The sequence below is a fragment of the Bos grunniens genome, chromosome 27, assembly GCF_055505025.1.
Source record: "Bos grunniens cultivar Pamir isolate PY7600 chromosome 27, Bosgru_T2T1.0, whole genome shotgun sequence".
NCBI classification, from domain to species: Eukaryota; Metazoa; Chordata; class Mammalia; order Artiodactyla; family Bovidae; genus Bos; species Bos grunniens.
In genome coordinates this window covers 17,388,797-17,403,989 of record NC_141191.1, presented here as the reverse complement: position 1 = coordinate 17,403,989, position 15,193 = coordinate 17,388,797, and the positions used below count along the sequence as shown (strand labels likewise).

The following is a 15,193-nucleotide window of genomic DNA, read 5'->3' as shown; positions in this document are numbered from 1 at the left end:
TTTACAAGTGGTTTACCCAGGTTCACAGGAAAGCAGCACGCTCTACAAATGAAGATTGGCGCCTCCGCGACAGCTCTAATGCGTACATTTCAATACGCTGGTATTGTAAGTTCATTACTGGAAATAGGGGTCTTTTAACCGCAGCAAACAGATGTCCCTGTCTAAGATAGCTTGAATCCCAAGTCGCTGAAACTGACCTGACAGATGGGTTGAAACAAGAGGAAGAGAACAGAATAAAACAATGAAATGGCAATCAGAGAGATCAGAGCAGGCGGGGAGTTCCTAGGTGTCTGTGTCTCTCCAAACACCCGACTCTGTCCACACAACTTAGGCTCAACAGGTGCTGCGTTAAGTCAGAGTCTGATCAATTTCTAGATGAGCAGGGGAGACGCGGGGGGCAGGGAAGGGGGCGCCCTGATGAGTTTGTCACTGGATTTGGGGGGCACAGCGAAGGTGGGTGGAGAAGGTAATGGCAACCCACTCCAGTATTCTTGCCTAGAGAATCCCATGGACAGAGGAACCTGGTGGACTGCTGTCCATGGGGTCGCAGAGAGTCGGACACGACTGAAGCGACTTAGCAGCAGCAGCGAAGGTGGGACCTTCCCAACACGCGACCGTTGCAGGCACCGCTCGGGCGGGGCGGGCGTTTGGGATCCGGGGCCCCAGACCCCAGCGCACATCTTCCTCCTTCCCACCCCCACCGCTGCGCGCGCCCCCACTGCCCCTCGCGTGGTCCCCGCCACCCCGTTGCCAAGCAACGAGATGTCCGGGCTAGAAGCAACCGAGCAGAATGCCTGGGAGGAGGGAAGGCAGTTGGGAAGAGGCCTTGAGTAGCAGAAATGAGCCCGGGTAAGGTGGTGGGACTGGCCTTTGAAGGGGCGCCCTGGGAGGTGGACGGGTACTGGAGAGCGCCGCCTCCCCGACCCCGGCCCCTTCACCCCCAGAGCGAGTCGGGTCTTGGGTGCGGATCTGCAGGACCAGCCGCGCACCTCTGCCGGCCAGGAGGAAGGCATCCAGGCGCCCGCCCAGCCTCCGGCCCAGCGCGCCCTCCGGTGGCCGCTTAGCGCGCCCGCGCCCCGCATCCCCAGGCCTCGTCTCCCTCCTCCCCAGGCCTCGTCTCCTTCCTCCCGGCAAAGCCAAAAGGCTGAAGCCCAGTGCTGTTTTGTTACAGAAAAGCGTCCTGAGGAAGAGGATGAGGTTGACTGCGTCCTCCTTTCAGCATCCAAGATCCTAAATTCTTCTGAGGGGATAAAGGAAAATGGTAGCAGTGAAACAGGTAAAAAAACCTCCCGGCCAAGCTCGGCCCGCAGCAGTGTTTCTGCCTTTTTACTGTAGCAAAACTACAATAAATGACGTAGCAACCAGTACGCAGCCTAAATCCCCGGGCCCAACTGGTGTACTTCCGGTAACTGTTCAGCTGGTATTAACAGTAACTAACACGGAACATTTCCTTTGGGCCACGTACGGTCCTGAGCACTTAAATGGATCAACTTAATCTTCACAACAACCTTATGAAGTAGGTACGACTGTTCTTCTCATGTTACAGGCGAGGGAACTGAGTGAGGCACAGAGAGGTTAACTAACTCCCCCAAGGTCACACAGCAAGTGACAGAGCCAGTATTCAGCAGGGTAGCTGCAAATGTCCAGGCCTTAACACACCTGCTACACTCTTCTGCTTCTCTGAATATCAAATAAGAAGTTGCTGATTTTTATGGACAATCACTAAAAAGGATTCTTTCCAAAAGAACTTTTTATGGTAAATATCTGCGGACTACTGGAAGGGTGTATAGGGAGGGTGTTTGAAATAATTAAAGAGCTGCAGTTTTCAAGCTCCATATAAACCATGAATAAGATGTGTGGGGGTGGGGTGGGGCATCCGAGCACACTGAAGTTGGAGTCTGGCTTCCTCCAGAGAGGCTGGAGGAGGCTCCAGGGCTCTCAGAGGGGCCTGGTGTTCATGAGAGATGTCAGGTGAGGGGCAGAGCGCTGGGGGCGGGAGGCCATCTGTAAACTGATGGGCCACCTTCGGATCTACAGTTGCCCCTAAGCCACGCGGGACACGTGGCCATCCCCACGCAGAGGGGCTGGGAGAAGTAACCGGAGATCTGAGGTCAAGAAGGGTTTGTCCATCTTCAGAAACCAGGGACCTTCACAAAGGCTTTGTCAAGGGCTCTGAAAATAGGGCTGGCACAGCCACACCCTTGTAGATAAAGACAGCGGGATGCCCGTGACCACCAGGATAAGCCATACCTCAGTGGCCCCCACGGGAACAGTGGGCTGACCTGACCCCTCTCCGCTCTTCTGAGCACCGCTCATCTTCTGGGGGGAGGCCAGGCAGGCACCCCTGTGCAATGTGTGGGTGGGTGGGGGTGGTTCCAGAAGTCCTGACCCAGGGAGAAGTCCTCAAAGACTGTTTTGACAGTTCCACACCACAGGGAGAGCATGTAAGGTCAGAAGAGACTGAAGGACTTGAATTTGGCAAGACTGTGTGTTCTCTAACGTGAGCGAGATGTAAGGCTCTGGAGGAAAATGCCAGCATTCACAGAAAATGACGTTGCATACAAAATAGCACATAGGCTTGGCTGAGAGATCCTGTCTTACTCACTAGAGCATGGTGTGTATAAGGGCAGGGGCTCAATCAGTGAGAGATATTCCAAGTCAGATGTGATGAAGGATGGCAGGGATCTTCTGCCTAAAGCTAAAGACGAAACTCGGATGTGTGACCCTGTGCCCTGCCCTCTTTCTGTTCTCTTAGCTACATTTCATCATCACCAAGAGGTCTGTTCTTTGGGTGCTGACCAACAGAACATTAACGTGATTTGCATAAATAACACCGAATTACAATGCCCTGCAATAGTTCTCAGGTCTCTGAACTTAAGTAGTTAATATATGAAGTGGTGGAGTATATGGAATGTCAGAGGTGGGTGGGGAGTGGGCAATTTTATTTCAAACAGGATGGGAGGAGACTTCATTAGCAGATGACATCTGAGCAAAGGCCTGAAGGAGCTCAAGGAGTTGTCAGTGCAGATTTCTGGGGAAAGAACATTCTGGGAAGAGAGAACAGCAGCTGCAGGGGCCCTGAGGTGGGAGGAGCCCTGGTATGTTTGAGGAATAGCTAGCGACAGGGGCAGAATGAGCGAGGAGGAGGAGGAGGATGGCAGGAGGGTTCAGAGAGGAAACTGGGCTTTGCAGTTCCATGTAGGATGAGAGGGCTTGTTCTGAGCAAACCAGGAAGCAGTGGAGAACTGGAGCAGTCATCCCTGCTCTCCATCTCAATTAGAAATTTTAAATTTACCAAACCATCATCATATTGATAACATCCTTGCTGCTACAGTAATATTAGTAAAGTTTTCTTGAGTACTTACTGTATACCATGCACTGTGTAAGGCTTTGCCTAGAAACTAGACACTGAGCCCTCACGGCAAGCGTCTGGTGAAGTCAGGCTTCCAGCCCAGGCAGCCTGGCTGCAGAGCTCCCGGGACAGCGCCTTGTGCAGGGACATACCCTCCCCTGTGCCCTACATTTCCCCATAGGAGTTACTCCCGTCCTACACACTCTATCCTCTGTGCCCCTCACTAGAAGGGAAGCTTCACATGGGCAGAGATGTTGCATGTTTTGTTCAACTTTAAGATCGCCAGTACCTTGGACAGTACTTGATAGATAGCGCTGTTCAAAAACAGTTGTTGCATGAATGAATGAAGGCTTGGATGGAGCAGCTCACAAGGCTTCAAAAACAATTCCTTCTAGGAGTGAATGGGAATTGCCGCAGCAAAATTCAGTGTTTGAACCTGAGAATTAAAAAGCTTCAATTACAGAGTATCTAACATCATATATAGAATTATTACCACATCGCATTTTAAAAATTCATTTGTTCTTCCTGCTCCGTTAGCTACAGCTATGTCCTTAAAACTTTCTCTATAGGTTGAATGGGCTGGCCTGGTGGCTCAGTGGTAAAGAATCCACCTGCCAATGCAGGAGACTTGGGTTTGATTCCTTGGTGGGAAAGATGCCCTGGAGAAGGAAACGGCAACCCACTGCAGTTTCTTGCCTGGGAAGTCCCATGGACAAATTTGGTGGGCTACAGTCCAAGGGGTCAGACATAACTTAGCAACTAAACAACAAAAATATGTCTACTATGACATAAGCTCCTTTAGACTTTAGAATAAATTCCCCATATCTTTACCTAAATTATCTCAAAAAGTATCCTGTTGCAAACTATCTTGTTTTTAAATTCTGACATTTAAATATGAAACAGCTAGAGAATTTAAATTGAATCTAATCTGAATAATATTTCTTTCAATCTGAATAGAGATTAAGCCTCTTCAGGACTGGCACCACATCCTCTACTTAGTCTAAATACTTCCCAATACTGTACATTTAGCAAGGACTTAATTAAACTGTGACGTGTGATTCTGTTCCCTCTCCTGTGCTTCATTCATAACTTCTCTTCCAATTCTAGAATCACAAAATCCTATGTGGTTCTTTAAGTATTGATGAATTTTAAAATTATCTTCCTGTTGGGAGTAAGGGGCAGCCAGTGTCTCTGAAACTCATAAGAAAAATAAAAAGTTCTTTTGATAGCTTTTTAAAATAAATGACTCTCTCTGCCTACCCTGTATCTTCACTGAATCATCAGAACTTTGGTGGAGAAAAACACTCACTCACTGTGTTTTACTGTGGTCATACTGTGGATCTCAATGCTATTTGGAAAAGTTACATTATTTCCCCAGAAAACACTTTATCAAGCCCTCTGCAAGATAACTGTTTCACTTTTCTTGTTTCATGAAATCTCCAGCACCTCTCACCACTACCTCTCAAAGGGCAACATGATCTCATACTGTATGAAAAAATTAGAAGCAGTCAGACCCAAACACCCTGACCCTCAACCTTAAATTCTGCTAAGCTACCTGGCTGTGTCCCGCATTCTCTGCTGCCCCCCACCCCCCGCATTCTCTGCTGCCCCCACTTCCATGGGAGGACTGTCCCTGCTCCATCACAGGCCATTCCCTCCAGATTGTATCTCTCCTGGAATTCTGTAGTTCTTAACTTTGGCCTCATTCTCCAGAATTCTTCTTCGTCTCCATTTCCACTACATGGTTTCCACAGCAAGCAGGTAGATTAGACTCTCTCTAGTTAAAAAATTTCTTGGACCTTCATATCTCTTCCCCCAAATGCCTGTCCCCGCCAGGCACCTTATCCACTGCCAAAGTAAAACCAGAAAATGCTGCATATATATATATATATATATCTCCAGTGCCACAAACCTCCACCTCCCACAGGGGAACAAGACGGAGGGAGGGAGGTCCATGTAGAAGCCGTCTAGAAAGGCCATGCTCTTTCCTTAAGATCTTCATTCGCTGTATCTCTTGAACAAGTCTTTGGATTTCTTTTTGCCCCACATTTCTTACTCCATCTTAGCAAAAGGAGTCCTTATATTTAGCCGTAAACTTGCAAGTCCTAACAAGATAAAGGAAATCTGTGCAGAAAAGGGAGACTGTTGCTGCGGGTGCAGGAAGAGATAAAATTGTGAATAGGAAATCCGTTAAGAATAAAGCCAAAGGCTGGGAATATTTACAACAATAATATCTTATCTTTGGGTTTAAATAGTTTTGTGAGAATTATAGTTACAGAACAAAGTGTGAACATCATGAAACGTGAAAATAATATCACTATCAAACATCATGACAACTGGGGAGGAAGGACGAGGCCAATTTTTTCATCATTTACCCCCTTTTTTGGCACGGATGGAGTGAATCACACTGAATATTCACATCAGAAATGTATGTTATTTGTAGGCGGCTTCTTTACCTGCTGAGCCATCAGGGAAGCCCCACTTAAAACATAAAATTTCCAATCTCTTAATCTGTTTCATGACCCATTTCCAATATTTTAGAGGGCTCTCATAAGAAATAATCTCTCATGTAGTGAGTAAAAATCTGAATACTAGCAATACATTTGACTATTTGCGGTTTTATTTTATCAAATATAAGTCTAATATTATTATTTAAAAGTAGAATGCGTAATATGATCCCATTGATTGAAAATCATTTGTTTTTTTCCATGTATGTGTCTAGAGAGCTGACTAAAGGGTGGGTACCTAAAATTTTGTTGTTGTTGTTTTTCAGTCGCTAAGTCGTGTCTAACTCTCTGTGACCCCATGGACTGCAGAACACCAGGCTTCCCTGTCCTTCACTGCCTCGGAGTTTGCTCAAACTCATGTCCATTGAGTCAGTGATGCTATCTAACCATCTCATTCTCTGTCACCCCCTTCTCTTCCTGCCATTAATCTTTCCCAGCATCAGGGTCTTTTCCAGTGAGTAGGCTCTTTGCATCACGTGGCCAAAGTATTGGAGCTTCAGCTTTAGCATCGGTCCTTCCAATGAATATTCAGGATTGATTTCCTTTAGGATTGACTGGTTTGAGCTCCTTGCTGTCCAAGGGACTCTCAAGAGTCTTCTCCAGCACCACCATTTGAAAGCATCAGTTTTCCAGTGCTCAGTCCTCTTTATGGTCCAACTCTTTCACTCATACATGACTACTGGAAAAACCATACATAGGTTTGACTCTACGGACCTTTGTCGGCAAAGTGATGCCTCTGCTTTTAATATGCTGTCTAGGTGTGTCATAGCTTTCCTTCCAAGGGGCAAGCATCTTTAATTCTGGATGGTGGGATTCTAAGTGATATATTCGGAGAAGGCAATGGCATCCCACTCCAGTACTCTTGCCTGGAAAATCCCATGGATGGAGGAGCCTGGTAGGCTGCAGTCCATGGGGTCGCTAAGAGTCGGGCACTACTGAATGACTTCACTTTCACGCATTGGAGAAAGAAATGGCAACCCACTCCAGTATTCTTGCCTGGAGAATCCCAGGGACAGAGGAGCCTAGTGGGCTGCAGTCTATGGGGTCGCACAGAGTCGGACACAACTGAAGCGACTTAGCAGCAGCAGCAACAGGTGATACATTCTTTTCTCGTTTGCATTTTGATCTATTAATATTTGAGTTCATCAGAAGAGGTTATTTTATTTTATTTATTTATTTTTAAAATTAATTTATTTATTTTAATTGGAGGCTAATTACTTTACAATATTGCAGTGATTATTTTAGAGTTTGAAAAACTTTGGGATGCCTTACAGGACTGGTCCAGACCTTAACTTGAGTTCCTTTTTTCCTCTCTGAGACGAACATTTCTGACTACCATTTTATTCCCAGTAAGATGCAAAGCTGAGCAGTAACCAGATGGACTCACTGTCCATCCCTGCTCTGTGATGAAGGTGGGATTCTTCAGTTGGCCAAATGACTCCAGGTTGTGAACCAGAGCTGCTCTCTCAGTGATAAGGGCCAGATTGGGACGGGATGGGAGGGAAGACGCTTTGCAACCAGTTTCTATAACATCTGGCAGACTTTCATTCCAAAGGAGCTATGCTGAACTCTTTAGAAACCTTCTCCTAAATATCAGAAATTGCCAGCCTAGGGGGAGCATTCTAATGTAACTCTCATTTCATTCAGGACATGTTTTTAAAATTTTTTAAATAAAAATTTTGCATTTGTCATGAAACTTGCAAACATTATATAGTCTCTCCTCTACTGCAGATCTATGATCTGTTTTTTAGGAAGGAACACACGGATGTTTATATAGCACTTTGCTTAAGAACACAATAAGACCTATGTTCTATTAATCCAAACTGTTTTCCAGATTAAGGAAGAAAAACATCACATGGCTGTTTCATAGACACTGAGACCCATAGAGTACTTTGCCAAGGGTCTCCCATCATATGAGAATTGTTCATTTTTATACCAAAAAATATATAGTTTATATCCCTGAAACAAACAAAGATATCTAAGTTTCAGAGTATTCTAAGTTTGGTGTTACAAGTTAATGATTTATTATAAAAGTAAAACCACTGTTACAACCTCAAGTAGGTGCAGTATTTTAAGTCAGATGAAAATTATTTCTTAATTCGTTATACTGGTAGCACTGGGTTTATCCTAATGTGAACATCAGTCATCTCATTATCTCTTTGCCTCACCATCCAAGAAAGCTAAGAGATTGCTTTCCATTAACATTGTTTAAAAATAACAATTAAGAATTAAATCACATCATTTTTCAATTTTACTTTTTAGAACACGGCTGTGTATCAGAATCAGAAAATCAAATCCAACCACAATCAGCATTGAAAGTGAGTATATTTCATTTTATTTTCTCAGAAAACCTGTGTAAAGTCTGATCTTTCTCAGAATACTTGAGAGTGAGCAAGAATGATTAGTAAGCCAGCCACCTGACCCTCCACGTGATCCCTGTAATAGGCAACTTTGGGGGATATTTTTTTTTAATTCTAACAAAGTGTGCATTCATGCGTGCTAAGTCGTTTCATTAGTGCCCGACTTTGTGCGACCCCGTGGACTGTAGCCTGACAGGCTCTTCTGTCCATGGGATTCTCCAGGCAAGAATACCAGAGTGGGTTGTCATGCCCTTCTCCAGGGGATCTTCCTGACCCAGGTCTCCTGCATTGCAGGCAGATTCTTTACCATCTGGGCCACTAGGGAATCCCATAACAAAGTGTATGTTCACCTACAGATGTTCAATTCCATCCCTGTATAACTTTGTTATAGGCCCTTCAGCAACAACTGGAATCGTTTCAGGCTCTCCGAATACAGACTCTGCAAAATGTTAGCATGGTATGTTTCTTTTAATTTACATAGAAAATATGCAAACTGAGGATACCATCGTACATGTCTAAGCTGACGACCCTTAGCCACTCGATAACTTGAAACTAAATGTGATAAAATAGAGCTGCAATCTATTCTAGACTCCAAATTTGGAGGAAACTACATTGTTATACCTGTATTTTTTTTTTTTTAAGTATGTTTAAACTGCTACCTATATACAGTCTAAAAATAGGAACTCTCGTCATAAGTGATACAAAATCTAACTCAAAGTAAGGGGAAATTGCACTTTGTTAGATCTGGCAATGAAAACCCCAGGGATAGTGCACTTGGGGATGGCTTTATCTGTGTGACCAGGACTACATCATCCAAGAACCAGCCTCCCTCCTTATCATGGTTCTGCTTTTGACAGTATCGGATTCTCAGACTCCAGGTGGTAGCAAAAGGGTTGCTAAAAGTTCCGGCCTTTATCTTTCCAGGCTCCAGTTAGAGAAGAGACTGTGCTTTTCTCTCTTAGCAGTTTGTCCTGATTCTGATGGCCCCCTATGCATTCTTGAAAGCAGTCCCTGTTCAGAGGGAGGCAACGCCCTAACTGGTCACATGCTCACCCCTTGGAGCTGGAGGGGGGCTCTCTACCACCGCCAAAGGCACAGGGTCTTTATCCAGAAGAAACAAGGGGTAGTGTTAACAGGACAGGGTGTGGATTCTGGGGGTACAGAACACAACACATACAACTGGAGGCCCTATATAAACTTCACCCTGACATTCCTGTACTAGAAGCAAGAGTGGGGAAACGGGAAGAGAAGACAAAAGCCTCCTGAGGCTGACACAACAGAGTCCACTCTGATGACAAAGATCAAGGATCTCTGATTTATTCAACAACATAAAAAACAAACATCTAAAGTTATTTTGATTCAGAAGATTCTGCTTTCCTCAGTTAAGCCTTTCTCATTTTATAATCACATAGTAAAGGCATGCTTTTCTTAAAGAGTCCTTCAATAGAGATTACAGTAATTTTAATTTAATTTATATTTTATATGATGGTCAATTTTTATGTGTAGGAAATTTAAAGATATCTTTTAATTATAATATCTATTATTCTTGTGCATTCATAAGTTTATAAATCAAGGTCTGATAGTCTTAATTTGTCTTTTAAAGGTACAGTCTGAAATCAGTGAAATATTGAACAAAAGTATCATTGAAGTAGAAAACCCACAATTTAACCCAGAAAAAAATCTAGTATTCGGCACACACAATGAAACGGCTTTGGTATGTTCTTCAACATAGGATCATTTCTACATTTCGGTACTTCAGAAATGTTACAACCTTTGATCTTCATCTTTACATTCTCCCCTTCTTCACAGGGTGACTGGATTGTCAGAGGTGAAAATAAGGAAACTCCTGTCCTGAAAACCCTGAAAGATGTATGTTTTCCTCCTCCATACTTCTACAATTTTCTTGTTTCTCTTAGAAGAGCATAGGAAGGGCATTTGACTTAGTCCAGATATCTAAAGATTCCCAAGTAAACTGAAATGCAAGGCAGCTTTTATAGCCTTTCTGTCCACTTATGAGTTCTCCTACTTTTAGGATTGACTTAGACCTCTGAGTTCTCTAGAACAGGTCCAAACCAGACTCACTGTGTGTCTCCACTTATTAGAACTCACATTTCCAGAACAGTCACAGCCCTAGATACACTTGAAACTAGGAAGACAAGCTAAGGTTGACATACAGAAGGAATGAAACTTTTCATTTTCTTTAAACTTCCCTTTGAACTATGGCTGCTGTCTTCCCCATCAAGGTATGATGGTCTCTTGAGAAATGTTGGATTTCTATTTCTGAAATTGAGGGGTTGGCCCTGCTATCTCACTACTTAAGAAAATAAGTATAATTTCCAAGCAAACTGTGAAAACCAGAGTTACAGGTCTGTAATAAAGGTAGAGTTTCCTGCAGAAAATGAACCATACTTGTTAGGCTTCTCTGCTGCAGAAATGGAGAAAATGTTCATTCTGGTTGTAAAAATATATCCTCCCCAAAATATTGTCTTAATTTGTTGGTCATGTGGCGAATGATAGTACATAGTATGATTTTTATTTTTACTAGCCTATAGAGAATCAAGAAGAAACCCTTTCTACAGAGAAAATTCATCATTTTGAGGATTCCAGAACTCTTCATTCAGCAGAAGAAAAATTCAGTAGTGATACTATTGACAGTCTTCCTCAAAGTATAGATGTTCCATGCCAGATACATTTCAAGGACCCATTACCTCTGAGAATTTCGACAGATAATTCAGCTTCAGAAAATTCTGACGGGTTGAAGAATTATAATAACTTTTATAATTTTCTACCTAATGTACCTCAAAATGGGATGTCTCAAGCTGAGACGCTAATTCTGGATAAGTCCAGAATGACAATGCCTTTTCTCAAGAATGGATTTTGTGAAAATTTAGATGATATTTGCCATTCCATTAAACAAATGAAGGAAGAGCTTCAAAAGTCACATAATAGGGAACTGGCACTTACAAACGAACTGCAGACTTTAAAAGCTGTTCCAAGGCATGGGAATTATGACCTGCCCCCCGTTCACAAAGAAAAAAACAATTTCATTAAGGAAGAAAATATTGAAAGTAACTTAAGTGAAGATATAAAATCAAAGAGAATTTTGGAATTAGAGGCATTAGTAAACAAATTGCTCCCACTTAGGGAAACAGTGTCAAAATTCCATGTGAATTTTTGTAGGAAATGTAAAAAATTATCTAGGAGCGAAATACACAGGGGAAAAAGGAATGAGAAAAACAATAAAGAAATTCCTATCACTGACAAGAATATTGCAGATTTAAAACTCCATTCCAGAGTCCCGAGACATGCATTGGCATTCATTGACCCAACAAAATATGAAATGAAAGACAAAGAAAAACAACCATTTACAGTAAAACAAGGATCAATAATATTTGAAAATGAGAAAACATCCAAAGTCAATTCTGTTACTGAGCAATGTGTAGCAAAAATTCAGTACTTACAGAATTACTTGAAAGAATCTATGCAAATACAGAAAAAAGTAATGAAACTAGAGAATGAAAACCTAACCCTTAAAACAAAAATTAAACCTCTTGTCTTTACCACACAATCTCTGATACAGAAAATTGAAATGTATGAAAAGCAACTTAAGACACTGGTTGAAGAAAAGAATACTCTCCAGTCCAAGTTAACTAAAACAGAAGAAGATGGCAAAGAATGTCTTAAAGAATTGAAAAAAATAGTTAGTAACTATAATGTTCTCCAAGGACAAAATAAAACCCTCGAGGAAAAAAACAGTCAACTTTCTTTGGAGAATCAACAAATCATAGAAGCATTAGATCAACTAAAAAGCAAGGAACACAAAACTCAAAGTGATATGGCCATTGTCAATAATGAAAACAAACGATTGAGCATAGAAATGGAATCAATGAAAACAAATATTCTATTGATACAAGAGGAAAAAGAAATGTTAGAGAAAAAAACTCATCAGCTTCTAAAGGAAAAAGGGGCACTGGAAAATGAACTGAAAGAGACCCGCCTAGAGACAGCGCAGCTGAAAGAGAAAGAAAGATTGGCAAAAATCGAACAAGAGACACTTCTTCAAATAGTAGAAACAGTTAAAAATGAAAAGCTTAATCTTGAAACCACCTTACAAGAATCTACTGCTGCGAGAGAGATGATGGCAAGAGAAATTGAGGATATTCAAACATACCAATCTACTGCGGAAGAGAATTTTCTGCAAGAGATAAAAAATGCAAAGTCAGAAGCAAGTATTTATAAGAATAGTTTGTCAGAAATGGGCAATGAATGTGAACTGTTATCAAAAATGTTAATGGAAATTAAGACCGATAATCAGCTTCTAAAAGAGGAACTAAAAAAAAATAGTCAAGAAAGTATAAAATTTGAAAACAGCATCAGTAGACTTGAGGAAGACAAAATACTCTTAGAAAATTATGTAAGAAGTATAGAGAATGAAAGGGACACCTTGGAATTTGAGATGCGGAATCTTCAAAGAGAATATTCAAATCTAAGTGAAAAAATCTGCAGTCACCATATTGACCTCTCAAAAATGGGTCACATTTCAAGGAAAGATAAATTCCATTTTGACATCTATGATATTTATGAAGATACCTCTAGTCCTGGGAATAGGCCTTTAGCCCTTGGTTTGAAAGGTATGTATATCTTGGTGGATTCGTAGAAATGTGTTTAAAATTTCTTTTGTCTATCAGGCATTAGCCAGAGGACAGTAATAAGAAAGTGAACACTATTTTTGTAAGATTTGTATCCAATTCATTACATAGTCGAATTACTTAGAGATTTTGGTCCTTTGATGAGATGTGTTATTTATACGACTTCTATATATTGTATATGGCTAAAGCAACTTTGGTAGCAAGCAGGAAATTTTTTTAATTATTATTTTTCCACAGTACACTTAGCAGTCCCATCTTTTCAAAAATTCTTTTTTTTTCCCCCAGGAACTCCAAGTAAACTGTATCAACTGCTTCCATCCAAGACATGTAAATAAATTTCTGAAAACAATATTTCAAAATCTTTCATCCAGGTGCTTTTTTCAACAAAAAGCTTTAAATTTACCTCCACATATGATTATGATTACCTTATAATTGATTGGGCTAGTTTTTAATTAGAAATTGGAATTAGGTATATATTCTCATGCTGTCAAGAACTATAAATACCTTGAGACTCTATCCAGTTTGTAAGCTAATAATGTGTTATAGCCTGACGCGGTGTCATGGGTTCCAGTGGAAGACATGAGAATCCTGGATCAGAGACAAAGGAGCTTCTTGCTCACAGCAACAGCAGTAGGCAGAACTTTCCCACGGGTTCTTCCAATTCCAACAGGCAACATGAAAAAAGTCACACAGTGGTTAGTTCAAGAGAAAACTCTGAGCTTTTCCTTTAAATACAATAACAGGTCAAATAGCCATTTTAATGTCTTTATTTGCTAATTCCATCTTCTCTACCATTATGGGGTTCATTTCTATTGACTGATTTTTCTCCCGGTTGTGGGTTACATTTTCCTGCTTCCTGGCATGTCTAGTAGTTGTGTTTTGTTTTTAAACTGGAAGATGGATTAAAAAAAAATAATAATTGTATTTACTTGTTTATTTTTGGCCATGCTGGGTCTTTGTTGCTGCACAGGCTTTTCTCTAGCTGCGGTGCGCAGGCGACTCTAGCACGTAGGCTTCAGCAGTTGCTGCTCGCGGGCTCCAGGGCACAGGCTCAGTAGCTGTGACATACACAGGCTTAGTAGCTCCATGGCATGTGAGATCTTCCCAGATCAGAGCGCGCAACTGTGTCTCCTGTATTGCCAGGTGGATTCTTCACCACTGAGCCACCAGCGAAACCCGGATTTTTGTGAATTTTACATTGTCGAGCGTCTGAATTTGGTGTCTTCCTTTACAGATTGTTGGACCTGGTTGTGCTGGGTTGTGCTTACTTCTGTTGGAATTGGTTGTGCTTAATTCTCTTTCAGTCAGATCCTTATGAGCCTGGTTTTTTAGACTTTTGTTAGGGTGGGTGCAGAGTAGCCTCTAGCCTACCCTAGCAGCTCTGGAGCCTCCGCTGAATGCAGAGATGGGAACACCTTAGCCTTGGCTTGTTTGGTGACATTTATCACTATGTAACTTAATGAATTTTTATTCATTTATGTCTACCTGGAAAAAACTTAGCTACTCTGAGACAAATGTATTCTGATCTGAGGCTCATGATACCCCTGATACTGTCTTTGAGATGTTCATTCCACACTGTCCTTTGGATAGGAAATAAAAATCTTAAATATTCATTTAGAAAACTTTTTTCAGTCTTTAAAAATTTATTCTTTTAGAAAAAAAGTAAACAGTGATGAGGCATGAAATAAAAATATACGTTTGACAACAGGAAAACTTCTCTGTACCCTCTGAATCCCTTTCAAAAGTCACATGTGTATCTGGATTGACTTGGCTTCTCCACCGTTAGAAAAAATTGGGTCTAGAAGCAGAGCACTGCAGCCTCTACACATTCTGATTTTCCGCTCTGGGAGGCCTAGAATGGCAGAGGGACGAGTACTAAGAAAAAAACCATGAATCAAAAATAACTCCTCCAACACATTGTACTAATCAATTCAGTTCAGTCGCTCAGTCGTGTCTGACTCTTTGCAACCCCATGGACTGCAGCACGCCAGGCTTCCCTGTCCATCACCAACTCCTGGAGCTTACCCAAACTCATGTTCATCAAGTCAGTGATGCCATCCAATCATTTCATCCTCTCTCCTCCCCTCTCTTCCTGCCTGCAATCTTTCCCAGCATGAGGGTCTTTTCAAATGAGTCAGTTCTTCACATCAGGTGGCCAAAGTATTAGGGCTTCAGCTTCAGCATCAGTCCTTCCAATGAATATTCAGGACTGATTTCCTTTAGGATTGACTGGTGTGGCCTCCTTGCAGTCCAAGGAACTCTCAAGAGTCTTTTCCAACACCACAGTTTAATTAATAGATACTGTAAACTTCCCTTTTATTTTTT

At 41.8% G+C, this 15,193-nt stretch overlaps 1 protein-coding gene across 1 annotated transcript; it reads left to right on the top strand.

Moving 5' to 3' along the window:
- The first annotated feature begins 417 nt into the window (after nt 1-417).
- Nucleotides 418-13,662, top strand: CCDC110 (coiled-coil domain containing 110). The gene is made up of 8 exons (XM_086380416.1): nt 418-466; nt 845-1,276; nt 8,122-8,177; nt 8,611-8,676; nt 9,823-9,933; nt 10,029-10,088; nt 10,765-12,850; nt 13,440-13,662. Exons 1-8 carry the CDS (start codon nt 418-420, stop codon nt 13,643-13,645), a joined length of 3,066 nt encoding a protein of 1,021 aa, XP_086236542.1. The 3' UTR covers nt 13,646-13,662.
- The last annotated feature ends 1,531 nt before the right edge of the window (nt 13,663-15,193 follow it).

Bases quoted from the DNA above. Each gene is read 5' to 3' on its own strand.
- CCDC110 (XM_086380416.1), top strand. From the start codon at position 418: ATGAGTTTGTCACTGGATTTGGGGGGCACAGCGAAGGTGGGTGGAGAA. The intron at 467-844 runs GTAATGGCAACC...AGCAGAAATGAG, and splicing joins AGCGAAGGTGGGTGGAGAAG to CCCGGGTAAGGTGGTGGGAC. The intron at 8,178-8,610 runs GTGAGTATATTT...ACTTTGTTATAG, and splicing joins AACCACAATCAGCATTGAAA to GCCCTTCAGCAACAACTGGA.